The sequence below is a fragment of the Carettochelys insculpta genome, chromosome 2 (assembly GCF_033958435.1).
Source record: "Carettochelys insculpta isolate YL-2023 chromosome 2, ASM3395843v1, whole genome shotgun sequence".
NCBI lineage: Eukaryota > Metazoa > Chordata > Testudines > Carettochelyidae > Carettochelys > Carettochelys insculpta.
The window spans coordinates 275352807-275379585 of record NC_134138.1 but is presented as its reverse complement, the minus strand read 5'-3'; the positions used below and the strand labels follow the sequence as shown (position 1 = coordinate 275379585).

The 26779-nt window shown below is 46.3% G+C and overlaps 1 protein-coding gene across 3 annotated transcripts in view; it reads left to right on the top strand.

The window, feature by feature from the left end:
- KLHL18 (kelch like family member 18) overlaps window positions 1–24537 on the top strand; it is a 54045-nt gene extending 29508 nt beyond the window's left edge. Inside the window, exons 5-11 of one of the 3 annotated variants that reach the window (XR_012644107.1) lie at window positions 2451–2611; window positions 5147–5283; window positions 7275–7512; window positions 10562–10666; window positions 11531–11642; window positions 13034–13501; window positions 24280–24537. Coding sequence is in view for 2 of the 3 variants with exons in the window: in XM_074985251.1 (XP_074841352.1) it covers window positions 2451–2611; window positions 5147–5283; window positions 7275–7512; window positions 10562–10666; window positions 11531–11642; window positions 13034–13420 (1140 nt within the window). In the remaining variant the exon portion in view is untranslated. Of the gene's footprint in view, window positions 1–2450; window positions 2612–5146; window positions 5284–7274; window positions 7513–10561; window positions 10667–11530; window positions 11643–13033 lie in introns of all 3 variants that reach the window. The other 2 variants (XM_074985252.1, XM_074985251.1) reach the window with 2 other exon arrangements.
- Window positions 24538–26779: the final 2242 nt, after the last annotated feature.

Here is a 26779-nt window from a genome sequence, read left to right as displayed (position 1 = left end):
CTTCCAGTCCTAGTATTCTATGATTCTAAGAATGTCTTATCTCCATCAAACCTTCTGCTCAAATGCCAGGTATGCTCCAATCCACCTTTTCCCCTTCTGAGGCAGGTAAACTTTAGTTTGGGAAATGTATCTTTCATTGGACTTTAAAACCTCTCTGCTGCTGGAAGCACTTATGATCCCTGACTCTTCTTGTGAGCGGCAGATTGTCCCAATGTTCCTTAGTGACAATATCTCTTCTAGGAAGGAGGGATAGCTCAGTGGTTTGAGCAATGAGCATTGGCCTGCTAAACCCAAGATTGTGAGCTCAGTCTTTGAGAAGGCCATTTAGCAGACCGGGGCAAATATATTTAAAAAAAAGAAAAAAACTGTCCAGGATGGTGCTTGGTCCTGCCAAGAGGGCAAGGGACTGGACTTGATGACCTCCAGTTCTATAGGATGTGACTGCTGTGAGGCAGGTTAACTTCACCTCAAGGAGAGCTGCATTTTAGTGTGGTACAATAGAGACAAAAAAAGAGCAAAAATCAAATACAGCGCAGTCCCGCGTTAGGTGTGAACTCCTCAAATTGTAAAGGGCAAGATTAAAAAAAGAAAAGATTTGACAAGGCAAGGAAGCTATTTTAAATTAAGCTGGTTTAAAGCATCCTTTTTCTTCCGCATAGGAAGGTGTGCAAGCTGCATTAAGACAATGCTCATTTGTAATCTTTTGAAAGAACAGTCTAAGGGTTTTGTTCAGAAGTATGAACTGTAGTAAGTACAGGCCCAATATGAGGCCTTAGGCCTGAACCAAAGTAATGGTCAAGAATTTGCTAACAGAAAGCAAAGTGCAGCTGTGAGCTAAAGGAATACATTGCTCACAGAAGTTGGCAAGAAGAGGGTTGATGGTGCATAAACATATCTACCTAGCATATTGAAGTAGGTACATGGTAGCAGAACACCCTACCCCGGAACATTCCACAGATAAGAAAGAACAGGCCGACCCATCCCAATGACAGGGGCAAAAGGGTAATATGATGGATAGAGTTGTTTTTGTTCGAACCAACATGTACAAGGTGAGAGGCGGCACCTGACTACGTAGAAGGGTTGTACCTCAATACGTCAGGAGTGATGTGTAAATTGTTTGTACCTGTGTATAAGAATGTACTTCTGGGATGTGGTCTGGGTCTGGCCGAGGGGGCAGTGGAAAGTCCTGCCACTGACTGAGCCAAGTCCATTGACCGTGGGTGCATATTTGTAGTATGCCCTGACTTAGACTGAGAAGTCTACAGGGAACTACTATTGTGTCCAATACGGCAATAAACCTGGCCGACGTGCCTTCGCACCTTACTAGACTCTGTGGTCATTGGGGGGTTCTCTTTGGGTCTGCTGTGTCAGCTATCTGCAGAGCTGGGGCAGCACACAGAGGGAACACACACACACAGCCGAGTGATACCAGCATTGGAGAGAGCAGAGCACCACACTGATAGCATCTGACAACATGAACAACTTCCATTCCTGAGGCATCTGTAATGCTGAGGTTCTGCTGTACAGTTTTGGATTCTTCTGGGCCCAAGTTGCATGCAAAGAAATGACCTACTTTCTGGTCTTTTGGAGAAATACTTTGTTAGAAACCTCTAGAGAATGGAAGTGAGAGGGTTCTTTCTTTGTCCAGGGTAAATGAAAGGCTTTGAAACTTTGGTCTCTGTGTGGCTACCCACTTTTTCTCCATAACAATCCAATATTTAGTACGTACACATGATGGGAAATGGCCTGTTGCAGTGAGGTTGCACCACAAGGTGGCAGCAGTAACCGCAGATGCTAACTAGGTGCTTACTAGAAAAAGATTACAAAGCAAAACTCATGGACAGTTCATTTCTTAGGTATCTGTTCTCCCAGTTGTATGAACTGGCCTCAAAGGCATCAATACTGTTCCATGTCAGTATAAGAGAGACAGCAGTTCAAATTCTGTCTGCTGCTGATCGGCCCAGCAGGGTCACTGGAGGCAGTGGCAGAAGCCTGGTTAGACCAATGGGACAGTGCTCCTGAAATGAACCCATGCCCGTGATGTCAGCACACTTGGGTTATTTCAGACCAGTGGAAAATGAATTCCCAACCTGGGCCCTCCCCCAGAAGGCCCTGCGTTGTAGTGGCCCCTCTCTGGTGAAGTCGGGGGTGGCGTTGATGACCTCTGTGATTGAAGGATGTGTGCTAAGAAGGGGGAAGGAATAGTACAGGAAGCGGGTTGTTAGCTGAGATGTGCTGGGTGCAGAGTGGTAAAGTGTAAGTATCTTTTCACTAAATTCGTTGAGCAACTTCTGTTTTCGTGATCTTCTGTTCACCTTGGCAAGACATTCCTCCTATTACAGGCCATCTGTTTGTTTGTCTTCCTCCTTTTGGGAGCTGCTTCAGGCCACAGAAAACAAAACCCCAAGTGCAAGGACCTAGCAGTAAATGGCTCCTCTCTCTCCTGGCAGGTGTTCGAAGCTGCATTAGCCTGGGTCCGGTACGACCGAGATCAGAGAGAACCCTGCTTGCCCGAGCTGCTGTCCAAAATCCGACTGCCCCTTTGTCGACCTCAATTCCTCACTGACCGTGTGCAACAAGATGACCTTGTCCGCTGCTGCCACAAATGCCGGTGAGAGCCTGTTGGCTGTGTGAAGGGGTGTGGTTGCACAAGACCTCTTGGGGTGTTCCCCAGTGTGCTAATCGTGCCACTGACACCCACCTTCTTGTTCCCTGGGGCTCTCCACCACCCTGTCCTGCTGAATCAGATCCTCTGGTCTTCCCCAGCCAAGACACAGGTTGGGGTTACCATGCCCTGCAGAGCCATGCAGACACTGTTTAACCACAGCTCTGTGTGGATGAAGTTCTAAGGCACAGCACCCAGGGAATCGGCCCCCAAAGTGTGGCTCAAAACTGCAAAGGATCAAAATCCTAAATAAATCCTGTCTCTGTTCAAAAGATTTGCACAGAGATGGCTTATTAGGTAAGCTTCCTCCCACCCCCACCCCTTATTAATGAAAGGGAGATGTGCATGGTGGTGGCCCTCCCCAGGTAATAACAATTTACACTGGGTTTGATTATAAACAAAAGAATCCTTAGTAAGGAGCTAAGTGGTTATAGATAAGAACAAGCAGATCAAAGTGAGTTACCAAATCAAACAAAAGAGAAAACACATGGCTAATTCTGTTCCCCTAAGAATCTATTTACTTGTAAGTTCTTACCCTACACAGCTGCCTTTATATCAGGTGAAAGCTTCAAGTCAGGAAAATAATCATGTATCCTGACCTGGATCTCCAGTAAACTGTAAAGCACTTCCTGTTTCAACTTGGGGTGTGACAAGCAATTGCCGGGGCGGGCTGAAGAAAAAGATGGAGAAACCCCAGGGCCCTCTTTATACCTTTCCCATGTGGAGGAAATTCCATTGTTTTCTTTGAGTAATAGTATTATCCAAGATGGAGACTGTCACATGAGCGAACCACCTGTCCTTGACCTTTTTAGGCAATCAGACATTGCCTACTCACTGGTCTGAATATGACAGCAAACTTCTTCAGATGTGGGTTGGCACCCGCTACAAGCTCTTTGTTGGCTAAGTACTGCTATCCCCTCACAAGCCAAAGCTCCTGTAATATAGGACATTTCTTCAGGCACTGCTGAGAGTTAAACTGAGGCAAATTGCTTAAAACAGGGCTACTTACTGCCCAAGAATGGGGGTCCTTCACTGTAAGACACCAAACCAGTCACAAAGAGCACTTCTGTTGCCAGTCTGGCCAGCCAGAAGTCATACAAGCAACTCCCTCAGCCACTCCAGCTTCCCTTGTGCCACAACCAGTATCCCTCCTTACGTAGCTGAGAGGTTAGGTAAACCACTCTGACCAAATCTGAACAGGTTTTTCTAGTCCCAAAGGATCAGCCACATTCCCAGGTCAATGTATACTTTAAACCTTACCCAAAAGAGTGTGCTGTGCCAGTTCTCTAAAATCTAAAGGTTTATTAATGAAAGAAAGAATAGGGTGAGAGTAAAATTGGCAAAGAAATCAAATTCCATACATGCGTCACAAAGTTCTTGATGCAGGCTCGCAGCAGATGGAATAGACTGCTATCTTAACCGGCTCTGGAGTACATCCTTTGTTAGGATGAGCCAGCAATCCTTCTGGGCTCAGTTCATAGCAGAGGTGCTTCTGAAGTAATGAGCTCGGTTGAAGCCTGGAGACAAAAGATGGAGGAACCTTAGGGTGCCCCTTATACTCTTGCCTATGTGGAGGGAAATCCATGATATCTCATTGTGTGAAGGCATGTCCGAAATGGAGCCAGTCATATGAGCAGGTCACCTATCTATGTCCTTTTCTGGGCATTCTGCCACTGCCAGTCTTCTGGGGGACACGTCCACAGACAGAATCCTCAGATGTGGATTGGAATTAACCACTGCTTTACCTGGCTGGGAATCCTTTCACAGTCGGTTGCCACATCTTCTATTGTTGTCTCCCAAGCCCAGAGCCAGTGCTTACAACTCCACATATAAAAATGGTACAAATATATAGCAGCATAAGCAGAGACAGTGAATCACCAGCTTCCATTAGACACCTCCCTTGGCCCACTTGGCACACGATATGGTGCAAACCTAGGACAGTGGCTGCCATAACATTCTCATGTTCATTTTAAAATCAAATAACATCCCTCCCTCTGTTGAGGTCTTCCCAGAGGCAAACATTTGGAACACAAATATGTAGACAGTGCTTATAACTTCAACTACAAAAATGGTGCATGCACAGAAATAGGATTCATGGATTGCACCATTGCAAATGACACGTCACAAGACACACCTTGTCCAAAGCATCTCTGAATTATACATATTTAGAGTCATAACTCCTTTTCCTTAAAGCATGTGGGGACCCATCACAGGCTGTTCAGTAGTTGTCCAGGGTGGAGTGGCCTCCATGCTGATAGGGTGTTGGATTGGCTGTCCCAGAGACTGAAATCCTTTCTCCGAGAAACGGGAATGCCACATGTAGCAAAAGAGCAATTCCCACGTTACCCAGCTGATGTGGCTAAACTGTCAGCTAAAGGATTAACTCTGTAGGGCAGTGAATCCTCAGCCAAGAAGCCATTTAGGATGGTGGGCCTGAGACCCACCAACCTGTCCTTCTAATCCCTTTGGTCTTAATTTCAGGGACCTGGTGGATGAAGCAAAAGACTATCACCTAATGCCAGAACGCCGGCCACACCTCCCAGCATTCAAAACCCGTCCCCGGTGCTGCACGTCGATTGCTGGGTTGATTTACGCTGTTGGAGGACTGAATTCAGCAGGTACCTTGCATAGCCACCCCCCACAATGCCTTGGCATATTGAGTAGCACTATCAGACTAAACTTAACCCGTCGCCCTCTAAATATTGAGCAGTCTCTGCTGCTCTTCCCTTTTTCTACGGCTCTTTGTTGACACTCGTACCATCAAGCCAACCAAATTCTGAAGGTAGCCGTTGCCAGTTGTTGAACTGCTTTCACTCTAGGAATTCTGGATGGATTACTCTGGGATATTATCATCGGTGTCTGTGAACTTGCACCGATCACAAACTTGTTGCATTCGTCTCTGAAGTTACAGAGTCCGGTGTAAGTGTGGGTGATGTGGAAGGCAGTGATAAAATGAAATATTGGCCGCGTTGCATTCACGTGCACCCCAGGTAAAATAATTGCAGTGTGCTCTGGGGTATTTCGAAGAAGCAACGCCTGTGTAGTAAAGGCTAGTTCCATTTCTGTTATGAGCTTATCTGTTGTGCCTTCACCAGAAAACCTGGCTCTTGCCTGGCAAGGTTTGATACCAGGAACAAGCACGTGAGTTTGTTACTCATCTTCTCCTGCAGTGACTTCATATGTAGCTAAACCAAAGTAGGGAATGCTCCCTGTCACCTGAATAGCAGGGGGCATTCGAGCTTTAGTCGCATCATCGAGAGTCTGGACAGTCCAAAAGGGTTCCTTGTAAGCTGAGTGCTTGGGCAGCCGCCCAGGAGAGATTCAGATGTGACCCAGTTGATTAGCGGAGTGCCCACAGCTGGCAGCGTGTGTTTCTACTGGTGGTGCACATTCCCATATGACTCTGTGAGCGTCACAAAATTTATTCTACACCCGGATGGAAAATATTAGAGGGAGCATTGGTAGAAGCATCTTCCTCACTGGCCAAGGGTCTCTGCTCTTCCCTGCTCATTTGCTCCCATGACATGGTGGCTGCACAGCCTGTGGCACCCAATCCCTTCAGGCATGAAGTGGTGAGGCAGAGCAGGACTGCAGCCTTCCTTGCACCTTCTGCCTGAAGGGATCAGATATCAGGGGCCTCTGCAGCGCTTCACTCCTTCCATCAGATGATCATGGGGAGTAAGGAGCTTCCCCACTGAGCCATTGGGCAGCAGAGTGGCCTCCCCTGTGGGGGGAAGTCTCGGTTGTCCTGGCTGCATGGTGGGTGGGTCTCTGCTCTGTTTGAATCTCCGGTTATTCGGATCCCTGCCTTGTCCCCCAGCAGGAGATCAAGGGGGACAAGGAAGAGATTTGATAAAGCCACAGTTTGGCTAATAGAATTTCACATAAAGTGGTTTATACCATAGTCCTTTAGGACCACAGTCCACCTGTGTAAACCCAGGAGATTAACAGTAGCTTTTAAAACAGGTCACATGCGATGCTAACAACACGGATCCATTGAACACACACACAGCACAGGGCTGCCTCCTGAGGCCTGCGTCCTGACTGTGGGAGGATGAAGCTGGTCAGGTTGCAGTAGTCCCAGAAATGTGAATTGTTCACTCTCAAAGCCAGCTGCCTGCTCTGAGGAGCCTGCCTGTGGGTTTTATTGCATAGGCTGGACAGGGGCAGGGTATAAGGACTCTGATAGCGGTTTGGATTTCTGGAGCCCAGTTATACAGGAGCCCCTTCCATTGTTGAATAGTTTCCCATCGGGGTTGGGTGGAAATGGAGGTGATGGGGTATCCTTATAGGAGTAAGGAGATGCAAGGGCTAAGGAAGCTACAGTAACCTGAACACTCAAATGTAACCTCTAAATGGTCCCTGCTGCTATTCCATGGCTTGTCGGACAGGATCTCTTCCCTGTTGCCTTCTGCAGGGATGGTCTGTGCAGATACTCAAGGCCTTGGGCTCAGGTTTTGCCCTTAAAGCTCAAAGCACAAACCCTGTATCTCCCTTATCCTTCTGTGCATGGTTGAACATATGGGAAAAATCCATCATTTTCTGCTTCAGACCCTGTTCAGCAGAGAATTCAAAAAACAAAAGCTGTCACCTTTTTTAATTTGAGTAGCAAATTTTTATGCAGGTGATTCACTGAACGTGGTGGAAGTGTTTGACCCCATTGCAAATCGCTGGGAAAAGTGCCAGCCGATGACTACGGCGCGCAGCCGAGTGGGCGTGGCTGTGGTGAACGGACTCTTGTATGCCATTGGTGGCTACGATGGCCAGTTAAGACTAAGCACAGTGGAAGTTTACAACCCCGAGATGGATTCTTGGTCCAAAGTGGGAAGCATGAACAGCAAACGAAGGTACGTGAGACACCTGCTCCCTTCTGTACAGAGTTGGAGGCTGAAGAGAGAAACTGTTGACAATGGCAGGGAAAAAAATCTAGAAGCAGTAGTGCAGAAAATGGCTGAGGTGACCTAGGAGATCAGACCTGAGCTGAGCAATGCAACAGGGAAAAAGCAATGCATTCACAAAGGAGTGGAATGGGGATGGAACAGCTGTAATGCAACCACATTTGGAAGGGCACGTGCCCTTCTGGGCACCTCTTCACCAGAGTGACTCACCAGCAGCGGGGCTGACAGACGTCGCAGGCCCTGGGTCAAGGTGGGGAGATGAGCCCGGCTCTAAGGGATGGGGCCAAGGGCAGTTGGCCCTTGGCACCACTCAGACCACAGCGGGGCTGTTCACCAGAGGTAGTTCAGAGGGCTCCAACCTGAGCTGAGAGGGACTGATTTTAGGAGCTATATATGTAGAGTGCAGCTATGCAGTGACTGAGGACAGGTACGGAACTCTCTGAAAGATAAATGGCGTCAACGTCCAAGGGAGGATTATTTGTAATGGCACAAAATAAAAATACGGAGAATTTGCTGGTGGATCTATAAGGCCATGGACTAGAGTCTCAAAAGAGGTGACAGAAGCTGTGTTGCTTGGGACCTTTTTAAAACTAGACTCCCTAAAGCAGGGGGAAACATGTCCTAGGGAGCACTCCACCGCTGTCAGAGTGGTGAGCAAATGGGATTTCTGTCTCTGGGGTATGCACAGGAACTGCTGAACATATGGATGCAGCAGCTGGAAAACGTAGCCAATTTACACACAATGAAGGGCTTGCAGGCCAGGCTTTGGGTCCTGAGTGATTGTACAGCTGAGCAGACGAGCTTGGGATTTATATGCTGAGTAAGGGGAAGTTGGTACCATTCACGCCAACTTAGGAATTGTGTTGCGGTGGCACTTGGAAACACACACTGCGTTGTGTGAGCAACAATGTTGAAAACCCACTCATAAACTCTCCAGGCCACACTGCTCCTTCCACTGCAACAGCCTGTGGCTCATCAGTCTCCTTCCAAACATAAATGTGTTTGAGGCTTTTGGTGGTTTTACTTGGGTTTCTTTTTCCTGCTCCTCGGTCACTGAGTGTGGTTAAATTGCCCACTTCTAGCTTTGCAGCACATCTTCCCCATAATCAGTCATGTGGCTTATTTTCATGTGGTTTCAAATGCTAATCGCTTGGGAAGCACATACTGCATGTATTTTCTTACTTGAAATACTGGGTCCCCAGTATAGCATCAGTGCAATTCTGCTGGGATTGTGCTCTGCCAGGGTGGCTAGTTGCTCTGTATGAGCAAATGCAGTTTAAAATCTGTAATGCGCAGATTGTGCCACGTTCATACTGGTAGCTGGCCAAGGCTTTTAAGTCTAACTCCAGGAATGATCTTGAATGTAAAGTCTCGGAATCATTTCCACCAATATCCTAGCCTCCGGGCAGGAATATTTTCTTTTTCCATAGCTGTGAGGTTCCTTGTATAGCGCTTTCCCCACAATAAGGCAAACTGCTTTGCTTCCGTAGCTGCTTACTCTGCTCTACAAACCTGTTAAAAAGCAACTGAATTTGCTGATCACCCAAACCAACATTCTCAGTTGCAGCTCTGCCAGGAGAATCCTGTTCTGTTTCTACCTTCCTGGAGTGGCCATCTTGCCCACGTTGTCATTTCATCCTCAATAAAATGTCCTTTGAAGCTGAACAGCGTGGGTGTCAGTAAGTGTGTTTTACACAGAGATGTGGGCTCCACAAGGATTGTAGCCAAATGTGGAGCCTCTTATTCCTTAGGGTTCATTGTGAGCACCATGTTTAACCTGTCACACACACTGGAGGGCTGACCAGCTTATTGGAGTTGACACTGGTACAATAAAGCAATTGCTGTCTGTCTCAGCCCTGGTCTGCATTAGGAATCAGTCAATCCCAGATGTGCAATTCTAGCCATGCTATTAGTGTAGCTAGAATCAACGTATCGGGATCAGCTTTGTTCCCTGGTGTAGATCGGGGCTCTTTAGGCTCATGCCTTACTCCACGGAGCAGCATGAAGTACCAGGGTCAACAGCCGAGCCGAGAGAGATTGATTTTGCTGCCTCTGCACTGACATGGCAAAATCGATTTCCGGAAGATCAATCATGGTGCGTCAATCCCCGCATAAGTATAGACGAAGCCTCAGGGTTTTGAACTGAAGCCCATCACCACACTGTCTACGTGCTTTCCGTGCTAAATCACTAACAAGAGCAAAGTCCCTACTGCATTTCATGGAGTCTCTGGCACGTCTCCCTGTTCAGGGCCAAAACTCTTCTGGGGTAAGGTTTGTATTTTGGGACACAAGTTGGAATGGGTGTGGGAACAAAAGGGGGCATTTGTATTAGGACTCTTACTTAATATAGAAAGGTCTGTTACCTGGTGAACCCACATTGGGGGCCAGACGAGTGGTTTATCAGGCCAGAAACTCCTTGTTTGATTGTTTGGTCACCGCTGATATGATACGGAGTCAAAGTGAGTTCAGTTGAACTGGCCATCTTAGGCCACTTTCTAGCTGGCAAAATCTCCATGACCAGTCAGCTCAGTGGGTGGCTGCAGTTAATAAGAGTAAAAGGGAGCAAACAATGAAAAACCTAGAAGTCCTGTGACGCCTCATGAACTAACAGATATTTTGTAGCATAAGCTTTCTTGAGCAAAGACCCGCTTCATCAGATTAGAAAGACTCCTTAGAGTTGATTCTTTCAGGTCAGGCTTGAGGCGCTTTTGCAGAATGTTGTAAGCAGTTTCCCTATGTCTCTAAAGCTATTTGCTAATTGGCTGCTCAGACTTCATTCATGAATATCTCCATGTAAGCCAGGGATTGTGCTCCTGTGGGGAGCTCTAGAAATAAGTAGTTGGGTAGTCATGTCTGTTGAACTGATTATCAGTTGTGCTACATCAAGCTGTTTTATCCACCAGGTGTCAGCCAAGGTACTTGGTAAAAATTTGTTTTGTGACAACATGTTTCGGTTGCCCAAAACAGTGTAACATGCTCCTTGTGCACTTCATTTCAGCGCAATGGGAACAGTGGTGCTGGATGGGCAGATCTATGTATGTGGTGGGTATGATGGAAACTCGTCCCTCAACTCTGTGGAGACCTACTCACCAGAAACAGACAAGTAAGAGCTTCTAAGCATACTATTGCTTCTCCTGGGGGTTCAGCCTATATCCTGAACCACAAAAAAGTAACAGCCATGAGCACTGCTTTTTGAAAAGATGAGCTTCAATATGCTGAAAAACCTTTCTTTGTTTGGCTTAAAACCAAAAAGACTTATAACGATATTTGGCCTAAAACCATGTGGACTAGCTCCGGAGATGTGAATGGAGTAAAGTTTTGATACAAAACTAAGGCCCTTTGTTTTGAGTTTTCACTGATTGGTCCAAAATTCAGGTAAGGGAAAATAAACATTCAGATACATGGAAGTAGTGATTTATCTTAAGAACATTCTATCCATTACATGAGAGATGCATTTATATGTCGACAGATTTGATATTAACAAATATAACTGTTAAAGTGATAAGTCGAAAACACACACATACATGCTGTTAATGTACAGTTCATGCAATGAGCAATCATGCATTAAATTATTTTTATTTTCAATACTCTTGTTTTCCCCTTTGTTCCTTTTTTCTGTCCTCCTTTTCCCCAATGTTAACTCTAACATTTTCCCAGAATTTATGTGAATTTAATTTATTGTGCTGGTATTCGCTCAATTATTAATCTTGGTAATAAACATCAATAAATTCCTGGGAATTTCTTTCCCCCTTATTTATGTAAAACAAAACCTGAAAATGAAGGGCCTTGTCCAGAACTAATAGGTGGTGGAGTGACAAATTTCAGAAGCTCAGTCCCCAAAAGGCTTCTGAGTCACCCGTAATCCGTGGAGCAGCTTGTTTTGTGTGTTTATGTGGAGCTTCATGTGCTCTGCCTGTGGCAGGAAAGAGACTTGTGCATTTCTGCTGTTTGCTTGTCTCTTGGCAAGGTGGACGGTAGTGACCCCCATGAGTTCGAACCGCAGTGCGGCCGGAGTCACCGTATTCGAAGGCAGGATCTACGTGTCTGGAGGGCACGACGGTTTACAAATTTTCAGCAGTGTAAGTCTGAACCTTAGAGCCAGTTCTGCATCACACTGATTTGCTGTAATTTTGTACTGGTGAAATTGAGCTAACTACACTGACTTGAGGCAGGGAAAAGGCAGGTGAAAATGTTTTTACAGCTCCATAATCTAAGCATGCACTATTTTTTGGCCCTACCGTCTATGTCAGCTGTTGATCTAGTCCTGGATGCGTGGGGCTCGGGCTGCGTAGGGCACCCAGCGTCGTAAGGATGCCACTGTCTGTGACATTTAAGACTAACAAATTTCAAAAGCTTATGCCCAAATAAATGTGTCAGTCTTTAAGGTACCACAGAGCTCTTTGTTGTTTTTGCTGAAACAGACTTAACACAATTACCCCCCTGAAACTTGTCACCATATTAGGATAACTTTCTAACTCGGAGGCTGATTAAGCACTGGAATAGAGTTCCAGCAGAGGCTGGGGAATCCCTGTCATTGGAGATTTTTTTTTTTTAATAAAGTGGTTAGACAAATACCTGCCCAGGGTCCTGCCTCTAACACAGTGGTTCTCAAACTGTAGGTTGTGATTTTAATGGGGTCCCCAGGGCTGGCTTGGATTTACTGGGCTGTTGCTGGGATGCAAGTCCCACCTCCCAGGCCTGAAGCTGCAGCCCAAGGGCTCCAGCTGTGGGCATGGCATTCTGATTACAGGCCCCCTATCTTGTGCTGATGCCCTTGGGTTTCAACCCCCACCCCGCCTAGACAAGTGGGACTCAGGTTGCTGCTCCCACAGCCCCAGGTGGTGGCACTCAGGAGGATTCAGGCTTCAGTCCCCTCCTTGTGTAGTAATTTTTATTGCAGAAGAGAGTCACAGTGCAGTGAAGTTTGAGAACTTCTACTCTAGCATGTGGGGGCTACACAGGAGGACTTATCCAGGTCCCTTGCAGCCCTACAGTTCTGTGGTCCTGTAAGTCATAAGGAAGGTTGGCAAGAATGAGTGAACACTAAGGCCAGACAGTGCAAACTAGACATCAGGCCGTTTTGGAGTAATGAAGGTGATTAACCGTAGGTGGTGGCTACTTGAGGGAAGAGGATTGACCATCTCTGTATCTCCCACCTGCAGATGGGCTGCCTTTCTGGAAGACGCTGTAGTCCAGTGCCAGTTGTTGGGCTTTTTACGAGCCTAAGTGTGTGGCATTTAGTGGCCTCTGTTAAGTAGGAGGCCAGGCTAGCTGTTTTGGTCTCTTTCTGCCATAAACTCTGAAGCTATCCTGACAAAAAACACACTCCTAATCTGCCTGTAATTATCTTCAGTGAAACAGACTTCCATAGGCTCAAGGGCAGCTCTCGTTCCTTGTCTATGTGCAGACCGCTACACCGGGGTGTAAATCCTAGAAAACCCTCAGTGTGTTGACACTCTCTTACCTGCAGGTGGAGTACTATAACCATCACACAGCCACGTGGCACCCCGTCGCAAGCATGCTGAACAAGCGCTGTCGGCATGGAGCCGCCGCCCTGGGGAGCAAGATGTTTGTCTGTGGCGGCTACGATGGCTCCGGCTTCCTCAGCATCGCCGAGGTTTACAGCTCCATGGCGGATCAGTGGTACCTGATTGTCCCCATGAACACCCGGCGGAGCCGTGTCTCCCTGGTAGCCAACTGTGGCCGCCTCTACGCAGTGGGGGGCTATGACGGACAGTCCAACCTGAGCTCGGTAGAAATGTATGACCCAGAAACCAACCGCTGGACGTTTATGGCCCCTATGGTGTGTCACGAGGGAGGGGTTGGTGTGGGGTGCGTGCCGCTCCTGACCATCTGAGAAGGAAGCATCGGCAGCTGTCTCCATGCACCGGTCCCTGGAGAGGCTTAGCGAAGGTTGTGTGATGTGGGATCTCAAGAGGTACATTTCCAGGTGCTCAAGTGTCATTCACAAACAGTTCAAAAGAAATTCGTCTTGCAGTTTTTTTCAGGCCGAGTCTCCACAGCAGATGAATAATTAACCGTTCAGGTCATGTGTGTGACCCACTCCCTTCCCTCCACCCCCACTCTAGTCATTAACTGGACCTATGGTGAGGGAGATGCTTCCTCCTCCTAGCCTTTACTGCAGGTACTGCATTGATCCAGATGTGCTCTACTTCTGGTCATGCCGATGGGACGTGGTGGTGGGGTCTGTCTGTTGGTTTGACCCTGCTCAAGCTAATGTTGGCCAGATCAATGGGAGAGGGCAGGTATGCAATATGTTCAATGCAAATGACCCTAACGCCATGATTCAGTTTATCTTCAACTACAGTCACTGGAGTATTGTGACCAGTCCCTTTCATTCTGTTTAGTTCCCAGACACATTGGATTTTACCCACTATCCCAAACATAACGTGGTTTCTACTAATATAGGTTCTTAGAAGCCCATGTGTGAGGTAATCCTTGGAGTTGTGTAACCCATCAGTTTCTGAGGACCAGCGTGGTTTTTTTTATATATATATAACTTAATTTGTTCTGTTTGGTCAGGAAAAGGGGATGTTCTCCTTCAGGGAGAACAACAAATGTTTTCCCCTCTCAAAGTCTCCAAAAAACTGGATTAAAACATCCAGCTGTTTTAACAGACTGCTGAGAAAAACAAATTTGAAGAGGAAAACTGCCAAAATGTTAATTATACAGATATCTATCTTAAAATTAAATGTTTAAATTTTTTTTTTCCTTTCACAAAACTTACACATTGGTCTCCAAAATACATAGTGGAAACAGCTGGATTGCAATATGGTCGTGATCTGTCCTTTGGATTTTTGGAAGCAAAGATGAAAATGTAGTGCCTCCCATTCTTTGGTTTGAAAAGTTCCTGCTGTGCACACAGCTGTTTTTGATTTCACAAAAACGTAGTGTGGTTCTTGAAATATGCACTTGGCCTGTGTGTTGTGAGCTCTTAGGTATGTGGGGGGTCTGTTTAACAGCTGTCATTTGCTTCAGAAAACTGAAATACAGCCTGAGTCTTCACAGAGAAATGATGTTTAGTGACAGTAAGTGTTTGTGCGAAGGACGTAATCTGGGCCTGAGGAAGATTGCATACGTACAAGCTTTCAGCACGGCTGACGGTTTTATTAAATCAATGTCTAGCATTTTCTGTTGGGCTACATTGTGAATGGTCTTTACAGAATGCCTTGATGCTCTGTTATCACAGCCATGCTGCAATCTTCTAACAGACGAATAGTGACATTTGCAAAACTGTGACATGGACAGCGACCTTCACTTAAAGGAGAGAAGATGTGAAAGTAGCAACCGAGCAAGTCAGTCTGCTCTTTCCCCAGGAGTCTGTTCCTATGTGTGCCCCACCATTACATTTTCCTGTCAGGCGACCTGTGCTGGCAGAAGAGGTGGTGTTCTCCTCCTGTTCTTCCTTGGTGCTTTCTTGTTTTTAATATCCCTGCCTCTCTCCTTCAATGATTGCAAACAGAAGGACACGTGGATCCATGTGTTCTTACTGCAGCTGCAGTGGCATGTACCACCTGGCGAAGAGATGCCTTGGAGTCTCCATGCCTGCACTTTTGTCCCAGAGACTTGTCGGATACCTTAATGTCTATTTTCCTTTATAAACCTGTAGAGTGGATGGCTGGGTCCAAGTCTAAGTTGGAATCTCCTTCTAAATTGCTACTTGTGTAGCTACTTCAGGCACCAACATGTGGGTTACAATGTTTGTTTTGTTTTGTTTGTTTTTTGTACTGCCTCAAGGTTACAAACTTTGCTATTCTTTTTGGAAGTAGATGATCACACAGTGATTTGACTGAGGTAAATATGAGCGGCCAGCATGTGGTATGGTTGTTTGTTTGTTCTTACTGGAGAAATCGTGAGACTTCTGTCGCTTCTGGGCGGGACGCAATTCCTTGAAATTTTCTTTTGTACTAAATCAAGACACAACCAAATTTTTTCAAAATCTAAGTTGGTCTGTGACCCCATCCATTAGCTCAAGTGTGAACCTGTGTGCTGTGTGGGCTTACATCACAGAGGGGTTAGAGCAATGCATGATACTAAGAGCCTAAGTGGTATACAATATCCAAGCACCTCAGCACGAGGGAAAGACAGCATGGTGAAGGAGAGAGACCCCCTTGTCCTCAGCGATACTATCAAATGACGTGAATTGTATTTATTAGTTCTTCAGTATTTCACTTGTCTCAAGATGGCCTGTCACTAATCTGAGGGGCTCCCTTCTCAGCCCACTTCCTGCTGTATGATCTGCCCTAGCTTCCACGGTCACCGTCTGCGAAGATGCCAACACAGGCTGCTGGTGGGGAGAGCAGCTGGGAAGGGAAGGATGCTTTGTTCAAACACTAATCTCTTCCGTTGTGTCAAAGAGACAGGGGAGGATGATAAATGTAAGTTCCTCTCTTTTCGTGTGTGCTCTATTGAGTTCAGATGTTCCTCTGCCAGGGCCAAATCCTGTGAGACACAGAACTCTGTCATCCTGTGGGAGCTGAGTGCTCAGCACCTCTTCAAGTGCTTTCTATGCTTTGTTGTTCCATATCAAAAACCTCAATGCTGCTTAGGTTTTTTCCTTTGGATGTGTATGTGGACGTCCCTGTATTCAGGTACTGTATCCTGTAGCTGTATAATAGGAGCATGACTGGTTATCAGTGTTGGTGGTTTGTCTACCTATAAATATCTATTTCCTGTTTGAACATTTACCAGCCAATGGATTATGCACGAAGATAAAAATTTGTTTGACGTTTCCCAGCTGCTAAAACTTTTCTTTTAAACATTGGCCTCAAGATTAAGGGGTTTTTTGGGCCGTGAACTGAAAGGTGGTAGAAAAATAAAATGATTTTACATTAGCTGCAGGGCTTTTAAACTGCGTATACTGGGGGAGGAATCTGAGGGAGGAGGGGAGATTTGTGGATGTATTTACTTTTGAAAGTAAAGTGTGCAGCAAGGAAGGAAATAAATAGCAATGTTTTCTGTCCTGTTTATTTTCCCAGCTTGTATATTCAACACTCAGCCATGTGTTCCCAGTAGTGGTCTGAGTGAACAGATTTCTTAGGCGCCAACAGACTGGTCTTTTAACGACTTGCATCAATACACCAAGACTCAGCCGTTATTCAGTCCTTTAGTGCTCTCTTCCATGTAGCAACCAGGGTGATAATCATGGGGTTTCTCTCCAACAGGAGAAGGTAATTTGACCCCTGCCCACATACCAATCCGTTATCCCAAATTTTTCCCTTAGTTGAGAATGTGTTTGCATTATGGAGTATGTAAATAGCCTGCGGGCCCATCAGAAATTACCCAAGGTGAGTGGAGGAGGAGAACTTCTTCAGAACTGTTTTTACTCTTCTGACTCTCAATTTCTTTTAGCAAGGATGAATTTTACTGCCTCTCTATGAGCAGAGTGTTTGGTAGGTGCCGTTGTAGCATTCCACTGGTCCTAGAACTTGGGGTAGGTCCACCTGTCCCATGATGGATAAATGGAGGTGACTTGTCAGGATAGTGTTTGAGATACAGAACGAGAGACTCCTAGTGGAATTAGACACTTCGTATTTGGCTAATCTTGCATTGTTGGGGGATTGTTTTTGAAGTGTCCTCAAACCATCTTGCCATGAATGCCTCCCGTAATGGCCATTCTATGCGTTCCCTTGGCTGGAAGATTGAAATGCCACCAAGGATCTCCATGGTTCTAGCTGACTGGGAATTGCCTGGCCAAACACTCTTTCATGCCCATAAACAGCAGAAGGTCTAATGTTGGATCTTCCAGCAGCCTGTTCACTAATTATGGAAGCTTTGGGCATTTTGCTAGTCAGTCTTATGCCTGTTGGGTCTTTTGGCAGACAGCAGGATTCCTAGCCCTATTCAGAGCAGTTCTGTGGGTTAGCCAGACCGGGAGAGAGATTCTGAAGTATTCCAGACACATTTTGAGTAACATTTTTGCTGCTGTAGGGGTGTGGGAATCATTGACTACAACTGTGAGTTAGGGACGTTTTAAAGACTCATACTTAAGTCTACTTCTTGGCTTGCTAAACCAATAAGCAATAGCAAAGAGCTCAGTCTGGAGGATAGAACCAGAAATGTTGCGAGGGGTTTCTGCCTGCCTGCCTGCGTTCCACCAGCAGTTTTAATATCTTAACCTCATGTGCTAATATTTTCCACAACATGGGCAGCATCCTCTATTAAAATTGTAATGCAAATAAATTGTAAACATTCAGAATCAGGACCTCCTTTGCTAGGCATTGTACAAGTTCTTGGTAAAAAGAGTCCCACCTTGGAGGGTTTTCAGTCTAAATGGAGAGGGGGTTAATGGAGATATGGAGTCCTCAAGATCACACAGGAAGTCCATGTCAGAGCCAGGACTAGAATCAAGATCTCTTGACTTCCAGTGCAGTACCCAAGTCACTCAGATCATACTGCTGCCTTTTTCAGGTCACTTTTCCAAGGCGCGAGGAAGAGGAATCAGCCTGTGTTAGGATCGCAAGTCCACAGCGAAATGAAATGACAGTAATGCATCATTTAAACAAAGTCCTTGAAAGTCAGCTCTTCCTCTTGTCAAGACTTGAGTTCATGTTTGTTTCTTGGCCTTCTACAGTTGAGGGTCTTCCTGGCCCCAAAAGTTGTGTCCGGAGTACTGTCCTTCTAGTTCGGTGGGCCACATGCAGCCCATCGGGGTCTGCCTGAGACATTTTGTTTACAGTTGCCCATGTGCAGGGATCTCTGATTCTGCCAGTTTCCATCCATATAGGTTCCCCCCGCCCCCGCTGGCATTACTGACATGCCCGTGAAGTGAGGGCACGTGAAGTGAGGTGCCCATTTGACTGAGAGAGCCACGCGCTCCTGCATCTAATCAAAGCGTGGTTATGGTTCAGTCTGCACACCCCACAATTCCAGTTACCAAAACTACCCTTTCCCAGGACACCATCTTGTTCACGACAATCTTGTGGCCTACTGAGATAGAGAAGGTCCACTCTTGCAGCCTGCTCTGTAGCCCATTGCCCACGAAGGTTGCCCATTGCTTCTCTAGCCTGTTGTTTGAGGTAGCATCAGTTGCCACAAGGGAGATGCACAGCCCTGGTCTTGCAAATCCCAACAAGTAGATACCTTGGCTCGTCCCCTACTCTATCCAAAATACTGCAAAAACCTGAGATTCCCCACAACAGCTGGGCTTCAGGCCGTGGGACTGACTGAAGAATCTTACAGAAAACCCAACAGGTTGCGGGGGGGGGAAAAAAGTGGCAAGATTTAATGCTTGCAGTTGTGACTCTAGGAGATGTGCCAGCCTGTGGAAGAGGATCAAGCAACGTTGTACCAGGACTTCCGTCATAGCTGCCACTTCTTGGATGGCTGTAGCTCAAATTTCAACTCCCATGCGCTGCTCTTCCCATTATGCCAGGCACTGGCATCGCTGCTTGCTGAGGCAGCCTTGAGAGAGAGAGCCAGGGGCTGCTTGATGCTTTTGGAACCAGCCTCATTCCCTGCTCTGTGTGGTTAGGTGTTTCAAGGGGCTGGCCCAGCCCCTCAGCCTTGCCTCTAATCCTTAATGGAGGCTTCTATCCCCCACAATTTGGGCCTCACATCGTGAGTGCCTGGCGGGACGTGCAGCTACAAGGCCCATGTATACATTATATGGGACTCTCAAAACTCAGAGGCCGCTCTTCAGCCGTAGATTTCAGAGTTCCTAAAAGTCTTTGTTGGGCAGACGTCCTGGGAGGGAGGCACTAGAAAGCAAATTCAACGTCTGAGCTGCACCCTTCCTGTCCCAAATATAGGGCTATATTATTATTGCAGAATGTGGGTTCCTTCTCAGGTACCTGCATGTGAGGCTTCCTTTTTGTCTCCTAACTGTTACAGGGACATTGTTTGGTGTTTTGGGGAGACCTGACATGGCTCAGTTTATTGCTACAAAGGTCACAACAGTGTTGATTAAAATAGGCATGGGTGATCCTGGGTCCTTTTTGGTGATGGGCAACCTATTTTTACAGCCCCTTCCCTGCCAATCAAAGATTTGGCTTTTGCAGCATATCTTTACAGGCAGCTGTTGGAGCAGGAGGAAAAAGAGCAAGTGGGAGATGAAAACCAGCTTTTAATGCCTTCCAGATTTGGAGAGAATAGGGCCCTTGATTCTTGGTTGAGCAACAAAAATAGCTGTTGCCTATCTTTTCATTGGATGTGGTCATGAGAAATGTTGGTCTGTTTTTTTTTTTCCAAAGAGACTTTTGAGAATGATGGGGCTAAAACTTGAGACATCTGTCCCTAGCGTCCATAGTGCTCCTTGCGATATAACAACTTCCAAGCTTACAGCTTGTCTAGTCTAGTATGGACTGCACTTATAAGAGCTATTGATCAAAGCATTGAAGTCAATAGAGCAAGCCCTGCTTACGCTGGCTGGGAATCTGGCTCTGAGCATACCTAGAATCATAGAACTGTAGAATCCTAGGGCTGGAAGAGACCTCAGGAGGACATCAACTCCAGCCCCCTGCCGAAAGCAGGACCAACCCTAACTAACCCTACTTGAACTTCTGCATTCTCAGATTCCCTGAATTCTAATTCCATTTCTTGCAACCTCTTTGTCCATGGTCAGGATGTGAGCTGTTCAGACCTATTGGAGATGGTAGAAGAGCGTCCATGCACATATATCTACACACAAATGTGGTGATTCAGAGGCTGTTGGCCCATCAGCTGGCAGAGATGAGTGTAAGGTCAGTTTGTTCTCTAGCTGATACGGAATCTCTGGAAAAGGAACAGAATCTGCTAAAATTTTGTACTCCAATCAGTGTTCCAAAGAATTAAAAAGTGAGATGGATGGGGTATGTTTCTGACAACCTGGGAGGGAGGCAGTATGAGGTTGCTAAACCCTCTCTAAGCTACTAGTAGGTGGAATGTTTGGGCCACTCAGATTCTTTGACTAGGATCTTCCTAGAACCTGATGCAGCAACACAGTGTTAGGGATCTGCTGGAGCTTTTTCCTGTAGGTTTTAACACATTTCTTGTAATTGTAGCACCTCTCCAAAACAATGCACAGTTTTCCTGCTCACTCAGTCCACTTCTTAATCCAGGGGACATGCAACAGCAGGATAGATTTGTCTTCTGCTTTCAAAAGTGCATTTGCTCTCTCTGTAGCGGGTAGATTAATTCATTAACTTAATGATGGTTCCACTGCAGAAAAAGAATGGAAATATTTTTGCTAGGCCAATTGTATGAGACCGGCAGGCTTTTTTTTTTTTTTTTAAACTATTATCTGATAATATTTGAGAATATGGCTCTTTGTTTTTTTTTTTCCTACAGGTTGAACCTCTCTAATCTGGCACATTTTCACCCACGAACACCCGTAATATAGCATGATTTATTTAGCTGGACAACTACTTATCATGGGTATGGCCAACTTTCCAGTGATCTCATAAAGTTTGTTTACAGCCACCAGTCGTGGCTCTCAGTGTTCCGTGCTGTTACTGAGCTGTAATTTACTCCTAAATTTCTTTTAAGAGCCCAGTAAGCAGTGGAAGTGTTGGCATTGTGCTTAACAATATTGACCTCCTGTGGCACCAGTCAGGCACAAAAGATGTTCAGCATGTAGTTGGGTTAAGCTAAGACCTGTCATGGATGGTTAGCATTACAGCTGACAGGCATTAGGATTATAAATCAGACCAGCTAATATATATTTTGTTCCAGATGCCAGAGTAGCTGGGGGAGTGGGGGCATATTGAGTCCCCCAAAGAAACTGGGAGATCTGGTCATGTGGTAACTGTCTAGTTGTAATAACTCAGGTTTGCCAAAGGAAAAGTGATGTTTCTCTGTCCTTGCCCACCTGAGGTTACCTGACTGCACTCCATGAGGTGGGAGGGAAGACTAAGCCAGTCCTTTGGGCCCTTCTTTCAGAAATATGAGCAGATTAGTGTTTCTTGGACTATTGAAGGTTTGGGTGACTATTAACTGCTAAGATGACACGACTGGACCTCTGTCCAAGGGATCAGGTGTTGGCTGCAGTTGATCCTGTTCAGAGAATTTTATGTCTAAATTTCATTGGCCACTGCTGGAGGTGAGGTACTGGGCTGGGTTGGCTATTGGTTGGATCTGCTGTGATGCATCTCATTCTTGTCTGCTCGTGCCAGCTGTAGTCACCTGAAGTTCTCCTGCCGCAGCTTTCAACAGGAATGGGAGCACGCAGTCAGCTCTGTCTCCATTACTGACGTACCGTGCGTTCTGCCAGGTGTCTGTGGCCGAGGTATTTTGTGTGCAGGGGTGTTTGTTCCCTGGTGGTACAAGCCACGCATTCCCAAAGGAGAAATTATCTAATGCCTTATACCTTGGAAGAGCGGAAACAAAGTTCAAAAAGTGATTGCCCCTTCGTGGAGCAATACTCAGTCTCTCTGCTTTGGCTCAGCAATGTCTTAGCCTGGCACCTTCTCCCACCCAGCCCAGTGCTTTCTTCTGCATGTCTTCCAGACCTGGTAGGTCAAGTACTATCTGCAGCCACTCTCTAGCCTTCCTGTCTGGTTCCAGAGCTCTGCAGAACAAATGGGAGAAGGTCGGATCTGGGCCTTGTTTCTGCCTGGTGGATCACCTCCCCTAGGCCATAGCGGGAAAGGAGCCCTCTTAAGGATTTCCCTTGCAATAGGTCAGTCTGCTTCCCGCATCTGAGACTCTTCTTCATGAATGTCTGTTCTGTGTTCATGAACCAAAGGGTAGTGAGAACTAAGGGTTATGTTCCTGTTCTTTGAAGGGGCGCATGCTCCTCGTTTAGGTGCAGTTTAGGTGGCAGGTGAGCTGTTCTAAAGATAGGTTGAATAATTAAGCTTGTTTTGAACAAGTTCCTCTTTGCTAGGGAGACTTTAAGGGCTTGTCTGCCGTTAGCCTGCTGGGATGTGTGTATGTGTTGGGGTGGGGGTGATTGTTATACACATGAAACATCCAGCAGCTGGTTTTTCGCAGGTGCTATTCCTATTGAAATGAGAGGGAGCAGCATGTTCCCAGCACCTCAGAGGATCGGTTCCTAGGCATCAAGTTTGAATGTTGGGGCTCCCTGGGAAGTTGAAGGCCTTAGCATCTTGAGAATGAGCCCCAGTGAGCCTGCTAGCGCAGAGCCTGTGGATGGGACTCTGTACTGAGCAGAGCAGCATTTAGAAGAGAGCATATTTCTCTTGTCTAATGGACAAGGCTGAGGTGCTTAAATAGACAACACACACTAGCTCTGCAGTGCAGTCCTGTAAGCACAATTACTCCTGCCAAGGATTGTGTATGGGGTCAAATCAGCCAACCTACTTTTTCTGTGCTTTGATGTCACTAGCAAAATCTATCCCTGACCTCCCTGCTGGTTGCCCCTCCTTGACGTACGTGTATGGATGAAGGTGGTTTTCTAGGGCAGCTGCTGTGACTGTAGCTGACAGCATTAAGTATAGCTTTTGGAATGAGTTTATCCCCTATGAACAGTTGGTTGAGGTACAAGGCTGGCAATTTCCTCCATGGAACAATTTTCTCCATCACCTTGATGCTCCCAGATTTTATGGCAGACACCAGTATTGAAGATGGATTGGCGGTTGGCCTTACGAAATGGGGAAGTTATCGTAAATGTGCTTTGGGTGGCATGGCCTCTCACTGCAGGACACAGGTGTAGAGGGACTCTGTGCCTTCTGAGCTGGTCGCAGCCATGGATGATGACCTCCTGGACTTCCACCATTTGTTGAAGCCTTGTTTGTGTTGAGCTGTTTCTGGTGACCTCCTGCTGGTGCCATCACACCACTGCTAGCTCGTGCAAAGCAGCTCTCAACACCTTCACCATGGCCATGAAACCGGGTCAGAGCAGGGCTGGGCAATCCTGTGTTAAATCCGTCACCACTAGTGCTCCTGCTATCCCTGGCAGGGAAATTCTGTGCCCATGAGGTCCCAGGAAGCTTCAGAGATTTCTAACTATGAAGAAACTCAGAGCCCTTTTCTGTGGTGGGAAAGAACGCTCAGTTTAAGCATCGGTCTGTGAATTGTGCTAAGGTGGCTGCGAATGCCTTGCTGATCTGCAAGCGGTGAGAGCAAGTCCAAATCAGCCTAACCTTCTTCCACGTAAGGAGCTCTGAAACTAGCTGATCTGTTCATCCAGTTGAACAGAGATGGGCCATCCCTGTTATGCTCCCTGACTGCCTTGTGGCCTCATTTCATTCTTATCTCCGCTAATCGGATCGAAACATACATAAAATACATGACCTGAGAGTTCCTGCCCTGATCTTCAGTAACTTGCTTTTCATCATCTTCCTTTTAGACTGGGAAACTCAGAGCTTCGTTATTATTTCGTCATGTTTTGTTACTATACCACCTTGCAGCCCGGTCCCATTCTGTTTGGCCTTTTTGAGCTAGGCATGGCACAGAGCAATAGACAGTCTCTGTTCCAAAGGACCAACAGTCTGGGTGGCTTTCCCACCATCGTGCATTTGGTAAGGGAGCCCCAAATAGCACCTCAATCTTCTGGGGATCAGTCTACTGCCCTGTTGACTGTAACACATTTGGTAAGATGGCTGAAGCCTGGCTGTGCAGGCAAGCTCTGAGCCTGTGGTTAACCACAGGCCTCCGTAGCTGGGTCCTTCAGTCCCAGAGGAAATTCTCAGTGTGATGGGGAGAGCTTAAAAATGTTTTGTTTCTGGGAAATGAACATCAAGAAAGCCAATGGAATGTAAAATATTTGAGTGGGAACAGTGCCATTTTAACCCTGTACTCCCCTTTTGTTTCTAGGCATTGTGCTGCAATCGTGACTTTAAAGAAAACCAGAATTTTTTTTTTTAATTTTTTTCTTTCAAGAACTGCATTCCCCTCCCACCCTCTTTTTTGCAACTTCTATTTATTGTCATTGTGTGATGGAGCACAAGAACTGTGAATTGCTTGTATTATTTGGTGCACAACGATATAAGTCCCCTCCTGCTTGGCTAAGTGTGTTCTCTGCTGGATATATGTGGAAAGGGCCCTTTTAAGGTACCATAATACGTTTTTAATATTAAATGGAAAAATATACATCTGGATGGTCTGTCCAACTTTTGTGGGGCCTGTTGTATTTTGAGAGTACTCTGCATCTAAATTGCAAGGGTCACCTTTATCATGGGACACATCATGACCAAGTCTATTCTGGCGAGCAAATGGAAAGGACAGGAGAGGAATCTCCTCATTGTTAAGTAGAGAATATATTAAAACCAACCTTGGTGTAGGGGAGGCTCAGTGTTTAATGCAGCACAAAGTAAGATCATGCCTAGGCTTAAACATGTAAGGGGTGGTCTTTAAACAGGGCTCCAGCTCAGCCAGCTCACAATGCTTGGACAGCCATTGTGGCCAGATGGCTTCCAAATGGTGTTTAATACCCTAGACTGATTTGTTTGGCTTAGCCTTGTCTACACTGCCTGGCTCTGCTTAGGCTATGTCTACGCTGCCCTGGAAGATCGACCTGCTCTGAACTAGTATGGACGCGTGAAATTGACCTCTCATGGGTCACAGTCAGTGCTTTTTACTCCTGGCAAGACAAAGAGTAAGGGAGGTCAGCAGGAAAACATTCCCTTCGACCTTCCTCAGTGAAAATGGTCAGGTAAGTTGATTGCAGATAAGTCAATTCTAGCTACACAATTGCCGTAGCTCGAATTGCGTATCTGAAGTCATTTAGTTTCCTAGTGTAGACCTGGCCTTAGAAAGCAGGTTTAGCTGGCATGATATTTGAACTATAATTTGAAAGCGCAGGGGGCTAGTTTTGAGAAGTTGCTTCCCAGGGGAACACCTGGACTTTGCAACACGCAACACAAGATCTTCCCAACTCCCCCTCCACCACCATGCGCAAAGTTGAGGAGGGGGGCAAACAAAACCAATTGTTTAGGCAGGGGAGGGGTGTTCATAGGTTGGCGTTTCACCAGTGGAGACCCAGGTTCAGATCTGGCCTAGTGTGTGGAGTTGAGTTTTCTCTTCTAGTCCCTATTTCTGTATAGCACAAGCCACACCCATGAGTTAGAAAAGGAGATATACAGACATGTCTCATAGAGCTGGACGGGACCTCAAGAGGTCATTGAGTCCAGTCCCCTGCCCTCACAGCAGGGCCTACCACCACCCATGGCAAATTTTTTTTTAAACCTAACCTATCCTAGCCCTTTAAAGCCCCCCTCAGGGACTGAGCTCACAATCCTTAGTTTACAAGGCCTGTGCTTTAACTACTGAGCTATCCCTCCTGCTGAGTAAGCACTTCCCCCCATTGAGTACCAATGCAAGCATGTACATACACTAGCACGGCTGTGTTGCAGTCTTTGCTTGGTGGTGGATGTGATAAGAATGAAGAGCTTGGGAGGAAGGGTATTTGACATGGGGCAGTCACAGAAGTCCACTTGGGATCATTCCCCTGGGGACTGATCATGCCACTGACACCCATCTTGCTCTATCATCTCCCCCAGACTAGAAAGATTTGGAGTCTTTTTCACCCCCGCAGTGCCGTGCAGACACTGAACCACTTTGGCTAGGGAGAACGTAGTTCTCATGTTCAGCACCAAGGAAATCAACCCCCAACAGGGACCAAAACCCCCAGATAAATCAGTCTCTCTGTGCAAAAGTATTTCAAAGTGTAAGCTCATTAGGTAAGCTCTCTTTGTCAATGAAAGAGAGATGCATAATGGCTGCTCCCCTCAGCTAACAATTATTGGCACTGGGCCTGATAGTAAACAAAAGTGTTTTTAGTAAGTACAAACAGTTGGAGTTAAATGGTTGCAAGTGAAGGCAGATCAAAGTAAGTTAGTAAATTAAATGAAAATGAAAAGCTAGTTCTAATTCACTAAGAAACTTACTGCATACAGATTCTTTTCCCTAAAATGCTGTTCGTTCTTCAGGTTTTCGCTCCAAATCAGAGACAAACTCTTTGAATTGGGTCTGCAGCCCTCTTTGTATCCTTTTACAGTGTGTCAGGCTGTTTTTTAGGCCAGTGAAAGACAAAGAGCTGATATCTTCCCATGCCATAGACTCTCTCCCAGGGCAGAAATTTTTTGTTTGGCATCCTTCCCCTGTCCTTGGAAATATGCCAGGTTCAAAAGGGCTTTCCGTACCAGGTGATATGGTCACATGTCTTTCTAGCACCAACCACCTTCTAGAGTAGTAATAGTAGGCATCCTTCAGTCTGCATAGACTATGGATTGCGCCCTTTATAGTTTCAATTGAGGACTTGAAGTCCACCTTCTAGACTTACAGGACAAACAGGACTGTTTACAGTCATTAAGTT